Source organism: Sinocyclocheilus rhinocerous, unplaced genomic scaffold (genome assembly GCF_001515625.1).
Source record: "Sinocyclocheilus rhinocerous isolate Xijiao unplaced genomic scaffold, SAMN03320098_v1.1 scaffold464, whole genome shotgun sequence".
Lineage (NCBI taxonomy): Eukaryota > Metazoa > Chordata > Actinopteri > Cypriniformes > Cyprinidae > Sinocyclocheilus > Sinocyclocheilus rhinocerous.
Genome location: NW_015627918.1, coordinates 266,666 through 278,098, shown reverse-complemented (window position 1 = coordinate 278,098; position 11,433 = coordinate 266,666). Strand labels below are relative to the sequence as shown.

The window sequence follows — 11,433 nt, the reverse complement described above, 5'->3', positions numbered from 1 at the left end:
TATATATATATATATATACAGTATATATATATATATATATATATATATATGCAAAAAATATTATTCTTACAAAATGTCATCTAAAGTCATGTATGTATATATATATATATATATTCATGTAAATACTTTTTATGTACAGTATGTATGTATGTATTCATTCATTCATCCATCCATTTGATTGATTGAGTGCTGAAATTTGACTTTAGCTTGTTAGATGAGGTTTTGTAAGAATCATCCGATAATTTATTTATTTAGAGAATAGATGGATAAATAAGGATTCATTTTTAAACTAAAATATGACCTTAGTTTGGAAGATGAGGTTTTGTGAGATTCATCCAATAATATCCTTGTTTTTGTGTAATTATTTTATTTATTTAGAAAAACAAATGTTTAATTTTTCTTTTAATTTTGGACTGAAATATGACCTTAAGTTTCAACCAGTAATGTATTTTGCCAATAATATTCTGCAGGCCAAATTGCAAGCAAAATATCAACCATTTATCACCAACACACTGATATTGTTTTACCAACGCAAATTAAACATGATGTAAGAGCAGGTTTAATGTGCATGCAAGAGCAGCCCTGCATCTGAAGGTTTATTCATGTTTCTCCAGGGAAGAACCCGTCTGACGAGTACCTGGAGGGAATGATGAGCGAAGCTCCTGGACCCATCAACTTCACCATGTTCCTCACCATGTTTGGAGAACGTCTGAACGGAACCGACCCTGAAGACGTCATACGAAACGCCTTCACATGCTTTGATGAAGATGCTTCTGGTACAGCCTCTGTTCTAACAGACAGACAGTGTGCTCAAGTGGGCCATCTCGAGCTAAATTAATAGATTTAAATGCATGTTTTGCTATAATTATGCCCTCATGAAGGTTACAGGATTGACTTGTGCCCAAAAGTCATAAATCTACAAGCTTCTCAGAAAGAGCATATTTTCTGTACAAAATCATAGTAACTAAGTTCATATTTTAAGATTTCCCCCTGACAAACATAACAAATGTAAGATAAACCCATTAAAAAAAACTATTTCTGAAATAGTTCATTATACATTAAAATGTAAAACATAGGTTTAGGTTAGGGGTCGGCAACTCTTTCATCCGGGGGACGTGGGGGACGTGTTCCCCTGATTTTAATAAAACCTAAACTCTTCCCTTGCACTTTTTTCGGACAACATAGATGTTCTCAAGGGCCAGTGTGAATAAATTTAGATTTAAATTAAAAGAGACAAGTAATAATAACTTTTGATGTGCCAGGAAATCCCTAATATGGACAAAGGCATCCAGCTATCGCTGTAGAAGCTGAATAACAAGCATAAACCATAACTGATGAAACTGAAGACAATAAACAATTGCGACAATATATGGTTTATGTGTGTTTTTCAAGTCTTCTCCAGGTAATAAAGCAAATGAATGACACAGTGCTAACTGACATAGCATTTATTACATTACAGAAGCTATAAAATATATTTTCAGCCTTATTCTGTAAAAAGTGTTTGTAGTATATAAACCAATCATAATCATAAAATTGTCGTTAGGAAAATATATATCAAAAATGTTATAGAATACAAATTATTGGTTATTGTCCAGCAGTGTATTTTATTTCTTAGCCAATTAAAAGACATAAGAAAAGTTTTTTTTGTCAATTAGACAAACATACATAAATAAATATTATTATTATTATTATTAATATTACATTTGACATTTCTGTCCCCCTCACTTCTGAAATGATTGCTACGTCCCTGCCCTGTAACATAACTGAATATAAAACTTTAGCTAAGCTGTGTTATCTTCATTTAGAGATCAAATAGGTTTTGTGGCTCCACGTGAATTTTATTCGGTGGGAAAGGGGCCAAAATTGCTCTTTTGAAGGTTGCAGACCCCTGGTTTAGGGTATTGAGTTAAATTATATATACAGTGTGTGTGTTTATATATATATACACACACACACACACACACATTTTTACAAATATTTCATTACCTTAAACAGGGTTATTATAGGTTTTATAAATCATTTATCATGCTTTTTTAGTTCAATTTGATGTACTAAAATATAAAAACTATATAGACATTTAAAAAATGACAAAAACAATAAAATTAATAAAAATGTTACTAAAATTAAAATATGATATTATGAAAAAATATATTAATAAAAACTATATTAGTATTTCAATGATACTGACTAAAAAAGCATCATCATGCCACGAAAAATAATAATAAATACAATTTAAATTAAATACATTTATTGGATTTTTGCTGATCTGTTTAGAAAGTTGTTTATATTATTATACGCAGCAAAATCCCCCGAGTTAAATCAACTCTACTCAGAGTACATATTGTCCCAATCTACAGAGTGTTGAAGTAACACTGAAGCCGAGTTAAAGTTAATGGGATGATTAAGCAATTAATTAATTGATGAGTGAGCATTAGTAAAGAAATGTTGAAGATGAACAACTACAGCTCAGGCTTTTAGACATGAAAACATATCACATAATCCTCAACAGTGGTAACTCTGCTTCAGTGTTACTTTAACACTCTGTAGATTGGGAAAATATGTACTCTGAGCAGAGTTGATTTAACTCTGATGCTCATCAAAAAAATGCCATCAGCTGTTCATAGTCAGACATTTGTATCCATGTTTGAAAGACACAAACGGCACCTGTTTTTCTTATTCATGACTCAGAGACATCTTAAGTGGTTGTGATCTTCACATATAAGAAACTGAACCTTTTCTGCCGTCTGTAACAGGTTTCATCCATGAGGACCATCTCCGCGAGCTGCTGACCACCATGGGGGATCGTTTCACAGATGAAGAAGTGGACGAGCTCTTCCGCGAGGCGCCGATCGACAAGAAAGGAAACTTCAACTACGTGGAGTTCACTCGCATCCTCAAACACGGAGCCAAAGACAAGGACGACATATAAAAACCAGCACCAGATCCATTCAGCGTCTTATTATATACGTGCAGATCCTTTATATCCAATGCTACTGATGATCCAACACTTCAGTCTTTTTTTGAGACAACAAGAAACCACATTGCAATGCACTAGAAACCATTCAAAACGCCTTACCATATCACACTGGCAAGTGTTGCATGTGCGAACATACTTTAGATCCAGTATTTGATCTGTTTTCTTTCTTTCTATCTCCAGATAAAATCACCTGTGTAAGTTATCAGAGACTGGAAAAATAGATCAATCCAAAAGGAATCTTTAATCCCAAACATGTTGAAGATTAGCTGACAGGCTGTTGATTCATTCAACAATATGCTAATTTCCCACAAAAGCAGTTTATTCAGCGTAGTGAAGCCTCTCCTCCATTGACATCCATTCAAAAAAGGGCATCTGGTCTTTCTTCCCTGTAGACTTGTTTTGCAAACTTGAGGTTTGCCTTAAAGGGATAGTTCACTACTAAATGAAAATTACCCCATAATTTACTCACCCTTAAGACATCCTAGGTTTATATGACTTTCTTCTTTCAGACGAATACAATCGGAGTTATATTAAGAAAACGTCCTGGCTCTTCCAAGCTTTATAATGGCAGAGAATGGGTGTTGAGATTCAATAATCCAATAGAAGTCCAAAAAACTGCGACAATCCCTCATTAAAAAAAAACCACACACATAGATTCTCTTCAGGAGGCCTTTAATAACCCCCCGGAGTTGTGTGGGACACTTTTTATGATGGATGGATGCACTTTATTGGACTTTTTTTGGACTATTGAAAAAAAAACACCCACTCACTGCCATTATAAAGCTTGGAAGAGCCAGGACATTTTTTAATAGGACTCCGATTGTATTCGTCTGAAAGAAAGTCATATACACCTAGGATGCCTTGAGGGTGAGTAAATCATTTGATAATTATTAATTTTGGGTGAACTATCCCTTTAGAGCAGCTTTTGCTACACTTGCGTTTTTCACGGTATTTACCCGCTCATCAAACAACAAACAGAAGTCATTAGTAGTCTATTAGTAGTCAGCGTACACTCTAAAAAATGCTGGGTTAAATACAACCCAGTGCTGGGTAAAATAGGGACAAACCCAGCAATTGGGTTGTTTTGGCCCAGCGGTTGGGTTAAACGTTTAACCCAACCTTCTGGGTAGTAACCCAACCGCTGGGTCAAAACAACCCAATTGCTGGGTTTGTCCCTATTTTACCCAGCACTGGGTTGTATTTAACCCAGCATTTTTTAGATTGTACATCAGAATGATTTAGAAACCTATATTGCATGGTAAAAAAAAAAAAAACGTACATACAGTTGTTTCAAACTGGTTGATCTTGACAAATGCTGTCAACATTATGATTTGTGAAAAAATATTAGAATAGAGTGAAATTATTTACTTCTCTTCCCACCACTTTGTCCAAAATGACACCACTTCCAGTGTGTCGCATTTTGTAAAGGGGAGAAATCACGCAGTAATTTTAGCTACACTGTTAAATATTAGTAAATTGAATAAAAAAAAAGTTCATTAAATGTATATTTTTATCTATATTAAATTCATCATATCAATATTTTAAAACTATGACAACTATAAGAGTGCCGTTTATCACTAAAGCAGTTGATTTAACACTGGTGATTCACTATAAACACAAACAAAAGTGCAATAAACAAGCTGATGGTTGAACAAACACAAGATGGCATGTATGAAAGCATCCGTACAGGCCCTCACCATCAAGCTCGGAAACAGAGAATATTTCTCTCCAAAGTTAGCATAAAAACAATGACAATGTGAAATACATTTGATTTGTGTCCATTAGCATCTGACACAACGGTGCACATATATGTTCAACAACGTCCTTCAATTAAATCTGAGGCATCACCTGTTGAAAAAAGGAAAGAAAAGCAAATAAAATAAAAATAAATAAATAAAATAAAAAATATATATATACAAAGGCAGGCGAGATGTCCATTGAAAGTCTGTAAGTGTGTTGAGTCCAATGTAGCCCTATTAAGATCTGATGGGTTTGAGTTCATTGATGTTCAATCGTGAGCAAATAATCAATCCTTCCACAGGAACAGAAAGGCTTTAGGACTCTGATATTGCTATGACATGCAGAGTTCAGAGATTTGTGCTGAGTATCAGTATCTGTTGGAAAAGCAGGTCAGGTAACACGAGAACAGAAAAACACGGCAAAGATGAAGGAGAACAAACTGGTTGAAAATGTGAGCGTTCACACGCCTGGACCGGATGATTGAGAAAACCACTTTTCATCAAACAAACAGAAACATAAGGTGCTACTTTATTACTCAAATCAATTGTGTGAAATCTTTGACGAATCTGGGCATTCTGAGCCGTGATTGGGCCAGAAATGTATCAAAATGTATCAAATTCATATCTGTAATAAAATGGCATGAAAATAAATATACAACTTGAATGTGAATGGTTCAACTCTGCGTAACAAATGTGACCATGTTTAAATTCATGCAGAATTTACATTAAAATCAGAGCAGAAAATGTTTATGCTTCAGTAATTATTTGGAAATTATTCAATATTATTTATTCAATTCCTCTTCATGTTCTGGGTATTTTTATCTCCTGGCAAAGAATTGAATCTTGAATGGGAAATTAATTAATAATTGGGCTTTTGCCGCCAAAATTTTAACATAAGAGTGGCACGATTTGTAACTTGATTGTGCGAATCAACCTGTGGCAACAGTTGATATATAAGTGGCCCAAATCTGCAGAAAGAAAAAACGCAGACTTGGCTTTCTACTGGTTTTCAGCAGGGATGAACAGACCCCTCGCTCACATGCAATCTAATAATCCATTAATAATCAGATTGATGGCTCAGTCGGATTGCTCGATCCGATTACAAACAGTGGTACAGATCTATGTAATCTGTTAAACAGAAAATGATTAGCCATACATTTGATATCAACTATGTTCTCAATCAGATTAAAAAAACATTGCGCACTTGCGCAGCACTGTGGTTCGTAACTTTATTAACACTTTACGAACTGATCAGGGGAGGAGACTTAATAGTTGCAAAATTTTTGCTAAAAAAGCATTTCAGACTAATTTTCAAATATGTGATCCTGGACCACAAAACCAGTCATAAGGGAAATATTGAGAAAATCATCTTTAAAGTTGTCCAAATGAAGTTCTTGGCAATGCATATTACTAATCAAAAATTACGTTTTGATATATTTACGGTAGGAAATTTACAAAATATCTTCATGGAACATTATCTTTACTTAATATCCTAATGATTTTTGGCAAAAAATCTATAATTTTGACCCATACAATGTATTTTTGGCTATTGCTACAAATATACCCCAGCGACTTAAGACTGCTTTTGTGCTCCAGAGTCACATATGTGAACAAGGGAAAAACGCCACTTATGCTCGCAGTTATTTTCTGGTGAACATACACCAAGATTTTGTTCGAAACAATGTAAATGAAACAAACAAAAGTTTAGGGTACATATAAACATTACTTTAAGAATGTAAAGTTGCATTAGATCCATTCGGATTGATGAAAATCAGTGCATGTAAAAATGTCTATAAAGTTTTCTGCTGTAGAACAAAAATTGAAAGGGAGAAAACACACACACACACACTACTGGTCAAAAGTTTGGAATAATTAAGTGTTTTTTTTAATGATTCAAATGATCTTTCTGAAATCATTCTAATATGCCGATTTCTGATTATTATCAATGTTGAAAACAATTGTGCTGCTTCATATTTTTGTGGAAAAATTAAACATTGTTTTCAGGATTCTTTGATGAAATGAAAGTTCCAAAAAAAAAAATCCAGCAATTATTTAAAAAAGAAATATAGCTTATGTAAGGGATAATGTACATCCAGCCAGTTGTTATCTCAGATTATTACACGGCTCTGTGGAATACTTGATTCTGATTGGTCAATCGCGCCATCCAGCGGTATGTTATTCCAAGATAACAACCGCCAAATTGAGTAACACACCGCTCATCCGGGTACTACGAGTTATCTTGACCGGTACTACTTATATGCTTAACGAGTCACTCCGCTATCGTTGACTGTCTGGCGCCATCTTGTGACTCCGCTTCGCATCGGGGTCCTGATCACCCTGTCGGGGTTTATTCTGAAATAACAACTGGCTGGATGTACATTATCCCTTACATAAACCCCGACAGGGTGATCTGGATGGCGCGATTGACCAATCAGAATCAAGTATTCCACAGAGCCGTGTAATAAAACATAATAAATGTATTCACTGTCACTTATGATCAACTTAATTGAAAAAAAAATAAAAAATCTTACATAACTCAGACTTTTACATGTTGTGCATCAGTTTCCACGAAAATATTAAACCGCAAAAGCTGTCTTCAACCCGACAGGTAGTGTGTTCAGGGCGAGTCCAGGATGAAGAACTCCGTTCATGCCTCAGTCATCATCATCATATGAGCAAATGGAAGAGATGATGACTCGTGTTCAGAGACTCATCTACATGTTGAATCCAAACTAAAGCAAGTCTGAACTTGATGCACCACACATACAGTGAAAATCAAGCTTCTGAAACATTCTTGTGAGCCAGCAGGACTCTTCAAGGTCTGATACAGAGGGAATGAACTTATGAAGACTCCTTCAGATCTGATGCGATGGAATGCTACATTTCTCCAAATCTGATATTTACTATTATAATAACAATAAATTATGCATAATTACATGCAAGTAAACCTAAACCAAACCCCAGTCCTAACCCTAACCATATGGTAAGTACATGTAGTTAATTAATATTACTCAGTACTTAAATGTTTAATTATAGGGCTGGGTAAAAAATATCGATATCTCGATATTAATCGATTCTCATTTTTACAGAACTATATCGATTCTTAAATCCCAAGAATTGATTAGTCTAGCCTGTTTTCAGTTAATGGATGGAACATTGAAGCGTACTTCCCACCCAAAATATCGAAATAAGCATTGTGCTTTGGTACTTTTAATATGAAACAAAGTCTCAGATTTCAAATTCTGTCCATTGTATTGCAGTATTCAAACAATAAATGCCGTTTTGGCGCTGTTTAATGTGGAGTGACAGATCGCTGTAGCGCCTCAGTTCAGCAGACGCAGCAGCGCGAGGCGCACGTGAACTGATCATCTCCTCCACATTAATACCAGTTTCAGCACAAAATAAACATGACTAAACATCCGAAGGTAAGTTAAAAGAAAGAGTACAACTTTACAATCCGTATCCTGTCTCATGTAATCGCTCAATCAGTGTTTCAGCCGTGCAAATACGTCAATATAATGGCTTGTAAACAAAGTCACGTAACGTTACATTTACCTCAGAAAAACATATTCGGTGACCATAAACTCATTAGTCAGATAGAAAAATAAACTGTAAAGAGGGGCATTTTGCTAAATATATGCACCATATAACATATTCATTATACAGTTTACTGTTCTTCAATGTTTAATTTATGTTTAAAATAAATCCATCAAGTTTTTATGACAGCCACCATTATGTTTATATTTAAAAACAAAACAAATTGAAGTAGAAATGTTATTATGTTATTGTAACTTTATTATTTTAAAAACTTCATTAAGTGTAATTTTAACAAATCAGTCAATTTTAACCTTCAATGTTAAATAGTAACGTAGTACCAACTGACTCTCATGTATATTTTACAGCATTAGTTGGGAGATTTTTTTTCCTTGAGAAAATTTGGCATGTACTGTACCTGATATATATCCAAAATAATCGATATTAATGAAAGTGGCATCAAATCTCCTGCACGAACATTCATTTCATTCATCATTTAAACTTCATTTTCCACCTTTGGCTTCATTGAAATTGGCACATGAACAAACCGGCAGTGATTCTCCAGGATCATAACTGTGAAGTGTGTTCAAATCTTTTTAATATGCACAGCTAACTAGAAGTAAACCATTAGTGTAAATACTGACACTTCTGGGCTCCTTGTGTGGAAATCTGAAACAACTTTTCCAAATCAGCAAGTTCTGGGTAACGGACATTTTTAATATCGGACAGAAAATAATCATTAAAAACATCTTCGATCACAAATGACGGGCTCTGATTGGTCACACGCACACAGACACACGGCTGGAACCGATCCCAAATCATCCGGAAACACATGGAATGACTGGACAACAAAAACACAACTGAAAGCTTGAAAATTATAATAACATTAATAATAATAATATTACAAAACAAACAGACTGTTGGCCCAAGTAAAAATCTGGACATTGTCATTGAGTTTTTAAAACATTCATCATAAAAACAAAGCCGAGTGGTCATGTTTTAACCCTATTAAATAACGAGAAACTGACAGATGGATGGCTTGACGTGCTCAGTGCACATTTACGAGACAAATAAAACAAGCTGCATGAGTGTTTCTGCGTTAAACTTTACTGGAGTGAATCAAACAAAACTAGTGGAGTGCTAAAATCCGCTTCTGCTGTGCTATTCTACCACGTCCTACGGCGATTCGCTTCAAGTATCCGTAGTTCCGTCGAAACATTTCCATTCAAGTGAGAGAGTCACGCAATCGTGCTCCAAAAACTGGTGGGAAAAGGAAATCGAAAGGTTTGTGAGAACAGGAAGACTGGGCTGATGAAAGACAAGTGCACACGTGCGGGATCCTGAGTGCATGCTGTGGGAGGGGCGTCCGTGGGTCATGTGACGTGTGAAGCGGGTCATGTGACGCGTGTAAAGGGTCTGAGATCTGAACGAAGGTTTTTTCATCAGAGATATTAGCACAATTTTCAGACGAAGTCTTGATATATTTCCATGAGATAACTAACTTTTATAATTATTACAAGAGTAGCCATAGAAATTAATGTCAAGGGGGAGGTTCTTCTGTGGCAGCGGTGACACGCTAGCGTTCAAATTCAGTTTTTTGCTCTTTCTATTTTGTATTTTTTGCTCGTTGTTTTCGGCGGTTCGCCACACGACGCTGCACGAGTCCGTGAGCGCTAAAGAGTCTGCTCGTGAGGAGTTTGTTATTTTGTGGTTTATTAGAGTCGCGTCTGAGCCTCGGGGACGTAGATCTCAATGCTTTCGGCGCTCTCGGTGGCAGAGTTCTGTCGTTCAGAAACCGCTCGCTTGGCCGCCATCAGCCGCTTTCTGGCCTCCTGACGCTGCTTGTCGGCCACCGAGTCGCTGCTTTTCTCCTTCCCTCCGGAGGTTTTGACCTTTACCGTCTTCTTTGGGGTGTGAGCGGACTTCTTCTCCTCCTGAAGACATTCGTTCAACAATTAAAATCTGTATTGTGTTAAATATTGCACTCATTGCTAAAATAAAAAACATAAATATACATCTATAAAATTCATTTACAAAATAAAACCTGTAAAAAATACTGAAGATGTTATTATTTTTAACGATTAAAACAAATTAATAATAAATAAGAAAATATTAATATATTTAATCATTTTTAATTAAATAAAATACAATAAAAAAAGAAATAAAATGTGTAACTATTAAAATACATTATTAATATATTATATTAATTAACAATAAAATATAAAATGCATTTATAAAATACATATTAAAATAAATTTAATTATTTTAAAAATAAAATACAAAAAGAATATAATGTATAAAAATCTAGTATTACATTTCTAAAATAAGAAAACAGAAAAAAATCTTAAATTAATATTATTTGTAAACATTACAATTATTATTAGATTTATAAAAAATAATATTTAATAGGGATGCACCGAAATTTCAGCCGTCGAAAATGACATTTACGTTTTATTTTCCTATGTAGAATACTTGCACCTGTTTGCAATAGTGCTACTGTGCTGTAACATGGCAAAGCTGGTAAAATGACGCTCCCGTCTCGTTCACTGATCTGCTGCCCGCTCTGCTCTGCTCACATGCTATGATAAGAATAGCTTTGAAGGACTTTACATTATTTGGATAATTGGTCAAAAAAAAAAAAAAATCTGTTAAATCTGATTCGTTGCATAGAACTGAATAAGATAAAATATATTGATATTTAATATTAATATATTTTCTGTCCAATTTGTTCTGTTACTTTCAATAAAAGTGTGGTTATTTTTTTGGCTTGTATTTTTTAAAATTCAGTATCATTAAAATTATTGAGCTAAATTTCAAAGTCTTACAAAATTACTTTATATTATTTAATAAAATAATACATAATTATTAAAAAGCATTTTCGGTTTCGGTTTTCAGCCGAGTGCATCCAGAATTTTTGGTTCCGGTTTCAGCCCAGAATTTTCATTTCAGTGCATCCCTAATGTTTAATCATTATTATTACCTTTTAACCTTTTAAAATGCACACTACTGCTAGTTTATAATATTAAACACATTTATAAAATTCATACTAAGTTAAATATTAAATTATTTATAAAATAAAATACAGAAATTTATCAAATAAATTACATTTTACATTTCTAAAATATAAAAAAATATTTAATAAATATAAAATAATATTTACCCCCCCAAAAAAGTATTAATATT

General features: G+C 34.1%; 2 protein-coding genes across 2 annotated transcripts in view; one reads left to right on the top strand and one right to left on the bottom strand.

Annotated features, from left to right (window-relative positions):
• Positions 1-3,185, top strand: part of LOC107737046 (myosin regulatory light polypeptide 9-like) — a 4,933-nt gene extending 1,748 nt beyond the window's left edge. The window contains exons 3-4 of the mRNA XM_016548448.1: positions 615-776; positions 2,754-3,185. Of these exons, the coding sequence (XP_016403934.1) occupies positions 615-776; positions 2,754-2,929 (338 nt within the window). The 3' untranslated portion in view covers positions 2,930-3,185. The remainder of the gene's footprint in view (positions 1-614; positions 777-2,753) is intronic.
• Positions 3,186-8,831: 5,646 nt separating this feature from the next.
• The window catches only part of LOC107737053 (disks large-associated protein 4-like), a 163,577-nt gene continuing 160,975 nt past the window's right edge, over positions 8,832-11,433 (bottom strand). Inside the window, exon 17 of the mRNA XM_016548457.1 lies at positions 8,832-10,184. Coding sequence (XP_016403943.1) covers positions 9,966-10,184 — 219 coding nt within the window. The 3' untranslated portion in view covers positions 8,832-9,965. The remainder of the gene's footprint in view (positions 10,185-11,433) is intronic.